The 7,301-nt window shown below is 61.7% G+C and overlaps 1 protein-coding gene across 3 annotated transcripts in view; it reads right to left on the bottom strand.

Annotated features, from left to right (window-relative positions):
* Window positions 1–7,301, bottom strand: part of AGAP3 (ArfGAP with GTPase domain, ankyrin repeat and PH domain 3) — a 63,493-nt gene that overhangs the window by 23,654 nt on the left and 32,538 nt on the right. For 2 of the 3 annotated variants that reach the window (XM_008072693.1, XM_021706259.1), the window contains exons 2-8: window positions 6,061–6,119; window positions 5,765–5,852; window positions 5,482–5,567; window positions 5,169–5,310; window positions 4,646–4,780; window positions 4,358–4,485; window positions 2,385–2,543 (exon numbers count right to left, since the gene is read on the bottom strand). In XM_008072693.1, the coding sequence (XP_008070884.1) occupies window positions 2,385–2,543; window positions 4,358–4,485; window positions 4,646–4,780; window positions 5,169–5,190 (444 nt within the window). In that variant the 5' untranslated portion in view covers window positions 5,191–5,310; window positions 5,482–5,567; window positions 5,765–5,852; window positions 6,061–6,119. Of the gene's footprint in view, window positions 1–1,777; window positions 2,005–2,384; window positions 2,544–4,357; window positions 4,486–4,645; window positions 4,781–5,168; window positions 5,311–5,481; window positions 5,568–5,764; window positions 5,853–6,060; window positions 6,120–7,301 lie in introns of all 3 variants that reach the window. The other variant, XM_021706260.1, reaches the window with a different exon arrangement.

Raw genomic sequence — 7,301 nt, 5'->3', positions numbered from 1 at the left:
CAGTGGCCGCACCTGCAGGGCAGACGCAGGCCCAGCAGTCCATCTCAGCAGGGAGCGTTCGCCACTCAGCAGCCCAGGCCCCATCCCTCCTGCTCGCCCAGGCTGCCAGGAGCCAAGGGCACAGCAAGGGACAAAGGGCCGCAACTGCAGTGTGGGAGAAAGCACAGCCAGAGGCAGCAGGGAGAACTGGACCAAGAGCCGCCGGAGAGTGAACGGCTGCCCGGCAGCTCCACAGTCGCACCTGCCCCGATCCCCTTGGGTGCCACGGCCTGGACCACCACAGCCCTCTGCCTTTTCGGCCCAGTGAGGACGGTGAATGGGACTGCTGCCACCAGGTCCCCAGGCAGAAGAGCCGGTCGGGGCAGTGGGATGCAGCCCACCCCAGGGAGGCTGTGAGCCAAGAGGCCCCAACCGCCAGAGGACCCCTGGGAGCCCTGAGGGGCGCCTCCCCCCACAGACAGGAACAGGGCGAGAGTGGTGACAAATGAGTACATGAAGTCACAGGGAGAGACCAGGGACATCACAACCATGCCCGGTGGGGGGGGGGAGGGCTACCAGCCACGGAGCAGGCAGGACACAGGAGGCTGACCCTCGAGCAGGTGTGACTCTGCTGAGGACGATGATGGGGGAGAAGAGGGGTGGCCCCCAAAGCAGTAATGCGAGAGGAGGTCCCAAGATACACCCATAGAGACAGACGTGTCTTGAGGCCACCTCAGCGACAATGGTGAAAGTGAAGTCACCATGGAAACAATGGAAAGAAAAATAAGGTCGCCACTGTGAAGATGGAGCGGATGGAAGGGCCTGGAGGGAAGGCCGTGCCGTGAGCTCGCAGCAGCAAGGATGGCAGGGGAGGCAGCGCAGTCGAGGCAGGCAGCAGAGAGCACAGGAGGGCGGGGACGCAGGCACCGTGGCGAGGAGGCCAGGGGGCTGCATATGGGTGGGTAGAGGGGGCCGCAGGCCGGAGGACGCCCTGGGCTTGCTACAGGGCTGGCCAGCTAGGGAAGAGGACGGTTAAGAATGGAACTGAGGCAGCAGATGACTGAGGCTCGATGTCAGGGAGCAAGGTGCCCGGGCACTGACGGCCGCCACCATGACACAGGCACCCAAGGGCTCCTCGGCATCAGCAGCCGCAGCAGGTGTGGACACAAGCAGGCGGCACCAACGCTCTGAGCATCTCAACGGGCACGGACGGAAACAAGAAGCTGAGAGTCAGGGCAGGGTCAGGGCTGGATGAGTGCAATGAGCAGCAGCAGCTGTCAGCAGAAAGAGGGGCGGTCGGCACGGGCGGCCGGCCACGGGGGCGCGTGGCAGGCTCGGGGGGACGGAGGCAGGCAGCCGGGAGGGAGACGTGTGCTGGGCAGGCAGAGGCGAGGATGGATGAGCAGGGCCGGGGCGCACCGGCTCTGTCTGGGCAGGGTCCCGGGAGTCTGGCCGGGCCGGCGGGACTCAGGCCCAGGCTGAGAGCCAAGCCCTGCTCTCAGAAAGAGGCGCATGGAGTGACGCGGAAGGCAGGTGATCTCGTGACAGTCCACACGGGTGGCTCACCCACCTTCGTCTGGCCCAAGACTCCTGGAACAGTCCAGCCAAAACCCAGCTGGAGGGTTGGGGTCTGGGTGGGCACCGTGTGTCAGAAACTGGGAGCGAAGAGACAGCGGGCTCAGGGGAGCTAAGAGCCGAGGGGCCAGCCCTTGGCAGGGAAGGCACATCAGCCCCCGGGCGTGGGGTGTGAGGTTTGTGAGGGGGGTGAGTGGGTAGCTCACAAGGAGACAGGACAAACCTGAGAGGGAGGAACGAGGCAGCGTGGTGAAGCCCAGGAAAAGATGGCTAAGCCTTTGTTAAACCAATCACAGCGGTGGGTGGAAAGCATGAATTTTCCCCTCGGCAGTGGGGTAACGCAAAAAGAGCCGGAAGGCGGACGAGGAGGCCTGGGCTCTGATTCTAGCTCGGCCAGCTAACCCTCTGTGTCGCCTTGGGCAAACAGCCTTCCGGCCGCCGGTTCATTAGCTGTTGAATCAAAGGGGTCAGGGGAGTTAGGCCAGGTGAGTCCAAAGATCCCTTCGAGCTGACATAGACACCCTAGGGGACCAGGAGAGCGGGAGGCGGCGGGGCAGAGTGAATGTGTGCAGCAGAGGGCGGGAGGCTCTGCGGGGACAGGGCGAGGGTCGCGACGAGAGGCCCCTTGTGGCTCAGAGGAACTGTCTGGAAGATTCCGAGGGCACCAGTAAGGAGCCTCTGGGAGCTGTGTGTGTCTGTGTGCGAGAGAGCTGCAGGCGGCATCTTCCTGACTCGGGGCTGCCCATGCCCCTCCTGGCTGGGAGCTCAGCGCTCCGCCCTGCCTGTTCAGTGAAGGCAGCTGGGTGGGGGGAGGAGGGCGGGTCACGTACCGTGAAGATGTTGGAGCGCCGCTTGGACTGCTTGCGGATGGGTGTGGGGGTGGAGGAGGCGGCGATGGTCTCGATGCGCAGCTCCCGCTGGCTGATGCTGGGGGTGGAGGGGACTGAGGACGAGTAGTCGCTGAAGGCGCTGCTGCCCCCGTTCGTGGCCTAAGGACAGAGAGGGCTGCTGAGGGTGGCTCGGGGGCGGGGGCGGGGCGGGCGAGGGCAGCCGGCGGGCACCGGGACCCCCAGCGGTAACGGGGACCTGGCCGGGCTCACGGGGCAGCAAAGGGGCCACTAGTTCCTACAGATGGTCCCGGGGGAAAGTCAGCGTGCTGGGGCTGCCCCACCAGGGCAACGAAGTTTCATCCGGGCCCCACAGGGGTGCTTCCGTGTCTGCCAGGGAGCCACAAAAGAGGCCGAGGCTAGCAGGCAGAGGTTGGTGATGAAGCCTGGAAGTGAGCAAATCGGGGAGCCCTAACTGGCAGGCAGTCTGGAAGGAGGTAGCAGGTCAACCTGGATGAATCCCTCAGAGTCAGTGGTATATGTTTAGGGTGCAGGAGGCAGGAGCTGGGGGACGGGGTTGGGCTCAGGGTACTGTGGGAGGCTGAGGTTTGCTTCCAGCACGTATGTGGCAGGGAAGGGGATTCTGGGATGCTGAGGCAAAGAGCTGAACAGAGCTAAGACTGCAAGTAAGAGTGGGATGCAGATGAGGAACAGAGAAGTAAAAGGAAGAGAAAGACCAATGAGATCAAAGGATGAAGACAGCAAGAGCATGGTATGCTATAAAAAGATGCCTTACCAAAAAAATTACAAAATAAAGAGTATCTACTCCAGGACTTGGGAAACATGCACAGTACAACCAGGGGGCCTGTACCCCTAACTACCTCACTGGAGCAGTTGCTAGCCTGGACCAAAGGAGAGCAGTGCCTCGGGACAGGGCCCACTCCAGAGCTGAGCTGCACAAGCCCTGAGCTCTATCAGTGCATGGTGGGGCGGTTCACAGACATGGAGAAAAAGACCTGTCATTGCTCCAGGTTTCCTCCAGGTGGAATGCTGCAGTCTGCTCACAAGCCCTACAGGGAAGGGTCTCTGAAAAGCAACCAGGCTGTCATTGGAAGGCTAGCCATGGCCAGGGCAGGCTTTGGAAAGACGATGGCCGCTGGCAGAAAAAAAGCACAGTGGCCGCTGGCATAACCACTCCACCTCTGGCTGGTCCAGAGCTTTCAGCAGAGGACAGTGGAGTAGGGAATGCAGGTTCAGAACCAGGTGCTGGTTCCCATGCTGAGAGTAATAAGCTAACCTGGCAGCAGGCCCAGGTGTGGACAGGTGTCCAAGTGGTAACGTCAGAGGAGCACCAGCAAGACCTGGCTCAGAAGCCCCTGCACTCCCGGCCCCAAAACCCCACATGTCACCGAGAGCCATTCATCCCTTGGGACAAGCGCTACCCTTCTAAAACATCAACACTCCCTCCCAGAGGACTAAGAGGGCAAACACCAGTGCTGAGCGGGCTCGAGGCCATTGGCGGCTTCCTCCACTCTCATATAAGGCGGCACTGCTAGCCACAGGCACATGGAGGAGGCGCAGCCACAGGGGAGAGGGGGTCGGGTCTACATGTCTCCCCAGTCCTGCCAGGGGCTAGTGCCGAGCAGGCCCGAAGGAACTTTCCCCCCTCCCTGTGCTTGCTGAGTGTGGCACCAATGGGAAGCAGCCACGAGACAACCCTAACGGTGTTAAGGAGAGCAAATGTCATCTCAACTGACGTGGCTGGGGGCGAGACCAGTGGGGAGCAGGACAGGGTAGGCACCACGGGGCAGAGGTGAGGTCAAGGCGGTCGTGCAGGGTAAATGGAAATTGAGCCCACGCTTTCAAACCACATGCAAGCCTGGGAGACCAGAGGGAGGTGGGTGGATGTGATGAGGAGGCCAGCAAAGACGGGGGGAGGCACAGAGACAGGACTGGTGAGGATGGGCTGTCCGCACCTGGTTGATGTGCACGGCCGGGATGGAGGCGGCGGACACTGCGGAGTGGCTGGGTGAGTTGGGCAGTGACTTGCAGGGCCCGATGGCCAGCTGCTGCTTCTTCCGCAAGGCCACTACCTTCTGGGCCACTGCAAGGGACAGCAGAGTCAATTTTACCCGCTGGGGAGAAGGGAAAAGCCCAGCTTAGCACCGCCCCCCCAGAACACACAGCCCTGCTTGCCGGAAGCCTTCCTACAGCCGCTCCGGGGCCCCAGCCTGCCAGCGACTCCCACCCTGCGCCCGAGTTACCGTCCTGGAAGACGCGCTCCACGTTGAGCCCGTAGGTCGCGCACGTCTCGTAGTAGGTGCAGCGCTTCAAGTCTGTGGAGAGCTTGCGGGCCCTGCTGTCATCGATGACCCGGGGGTTCGCAGCACTGATAGCATCTGTTGGAGGCGGGAGGGTAGGATTCACTCCACTTGCTGAGAAGCTGGGACAGTGGAGGGGGGCATTTGGCCCAAAGGTGGGTGGGCAAAGGGCCCATGAGTGGAACATACAGAGCGCTGAAAACAGGGGTGTCTGGGCCACATTTCATCCCTTCTACTGCCTCACTGAGTGCAAATGAGTACTCTCTTAATCTCTCAGTCTCTGTCTATTCATCTCAAAAAATACAGACAAGTCCCCAGTTATGGGCAGCACAGGAAGGGCTAAGAGTCCCAGTCAGCACCAGGAAAAGAGTGGAGGGGCTGGAAGCTTTCTCACACCTGCCCACCCACCATGCAGCCCCACCCAGGCCTCCCGCTTTCTGCCAGCTCCTGCAGTGCCCCGCCTCACCCTGCGTGCCCACTAGCACCATGGGCACCTCGCTGGCATTGCGGAAGCTGCAGAGCCGCAGGAAGTAGTTGTACACCGTCTGGAAGCTGATTTCATCCTCCAGGCTGAACACAAACACCACTGCATCCACCCAGGCAGCAAACTAGGGGAGACCAAGCAGAATTAGCGCCCTCGCCTGAGCCCCAGCAAACTCCCACACTGGGCAGGTAGACCCCTCTCTCCAGACACGCAACCTCGCCCGGTCCCAACCAGCAAGCTCGAGAAAGGGGCACCAGGCACAGGGGAGGGCCTGGGCCGGGGGCAGGAGCATCACCTGGAGCTCAGGGGGGCCTCCTTCATCTCGGATCAGTAGCAGGTAACTCTGGCCATCCACCACAATCTCCTTCTTAAACCGCCCCCCTAGGACAGAGCGCGCGATCAGGACCAAAGTGTGGAGAAAGAGCCCAAGGGGGCCAAGCAGAGAAGAAATCTGCAGCTTCCGACACAAGCGGTAAGGGACTGAGAAGGACAGGAGATGGACACCCCCATTCCAACCCCATGGGGGAGGGGGGCAGAGTGGCTGGCCTCAGAGCCCAGGCTAGGCCTGTGACGCTCACCTTCAGGGGACTCCTCCTGGACATAGGTCCCTGTCAGGTAGCGGTGAACCAGGGCTGACTTCCCACTTGACAGGTTCCCCACTATGCCCTGCAGGAGAGGAAGGGGTGAGCGGAGGTCAGAGGGCCTGAGGGAAGAGACCAGGCAGGAAGGCAAAGAAGGGGCGGGCGGGAGAAAGGCTGAGGCTGAAGGGGCAGGGGAGAGGAAACCGGAGCATCAAGCTGAGAGGAGAAAGGGAAAACAAGGTCCAGGCCCCGAGGTGCCCAGCCTCGCCCGCCCGGCTCCAGGCCACACTCACCACTTTAAGCTCTGGCACAGAGCGGCTCAGCGTCCACTCCTGGCTGTTCACAAACGAGTCTGTGGAAGACAGGGCCGCCCCATCAGGGCCAGGGTGGCACACATACCTGTCCCAACCACCACTGCCAGTATCACCTATGATGCCCTTCCCCAGGCCAAGGCAGGAGGACCGCACCCTCCTCAATGGTACTCTAGCCCCCACCCCTAAGAAGCAGTGAGAAGGTTCTTTTTGAGCATAACAGAGTGAGGATGGTCTTCAGGACAGGGCTGCGGGCTCAATGCTCATTCTCCCTCCTCTTCCTGCTGCAGCAGTTAAGTCATCCTCCCAACCCCCTTCAAGCCACACCCTACCTACTGCCCCAGGCCCAGACACTAGGCCCAGGTTAGAGGCCACTCCAGCAGGTCTCAGACCAGACCCAAGGGCTGGGCACCTGCCAGGGGGGCCAGACTCCTACAAGTAGGAACAACTCACCCTTGGCAGGGTGGGGCCACCCACCACATTCCTGAGCCAGGGTGGTGAGGGAGGAGCCTCTCCTGGCCCTGTTTTGTGAGCAGCAGGTCAGATGGGGAGCTGTGTACCCAACCCCACCCAGCCCTCCTCCACAAGCTCCTCCTTCATGGGAGACCCACCTCCGGAGCTCCTTTCCCTTCAGTCCATTCTCAGCACTTGGCTCAGGCAGTGTCCCACGAAAGGGAAGCCCTGGGCTACCCGGAGCCCTCTGACAGTCAGCCCCCATCTCCTTTACGCCCCAGGCGCACACATACACCCTCAGGCCAGCTCTGGATGGACTTGGCCTGGGCAGCATTTGTCCTCCCCCCCAGGAACTGTCTCAAGGTTGTTTCAGAGTAGTTGTGAAGACCAGGTCCACAAGCAGTCCCTGAACTCATCTTCAGAGGCAGCTAGAGGTAAGAACGCAACCCCAGCCTGGGAACTAGAAAATGTGTCGAGTCCAGCCTGGAGCCACTCACTCTGCTAAGTCTCCTTTCTGTCCCGGACACTCTGCATCTGTCAAATGACAGGAGGGCGGGATCCGAACCCCGGCCCTTCCTGCTCTCCGATTCCAAGACGCTATGCGCAGCGCTCTCGCCCGCACCAGCCTGCAGTCCTGCTCCGACACCGGGCGCCGCGGGCACTCGGACCAGACCCAGCTAGCTCCAGCCCACACCGCGCACCGCCTCCGCCAGGTAGGGCTCCCGCCCGAATCTCGCGCCTGCTGCTCTCTGCTAGACTCCAACCAGAGA

This window comes from Carlito syrichta, unplaced genomic scaffold (genome assembly GCF_000164805.1).
Source record: "Carlito syrichta isolate Samal-C Ts95f unplaced genomic scaffold, Tarsius_syrichta-2.0.1 Scaffold315400, whole genome shotgun sequence".
NCBI classification, from domain to species: Eukaryota; Metazoa; Chordata; class Mammalia; order Primates; family Tarsiidae; genus Carlito; species Carlito syrichta.
The sequence above is the reverse complement of the archived record's forward strand: the minus strand, read 5'-3'. Positions and strand labels throughout refer to the sequence as shown.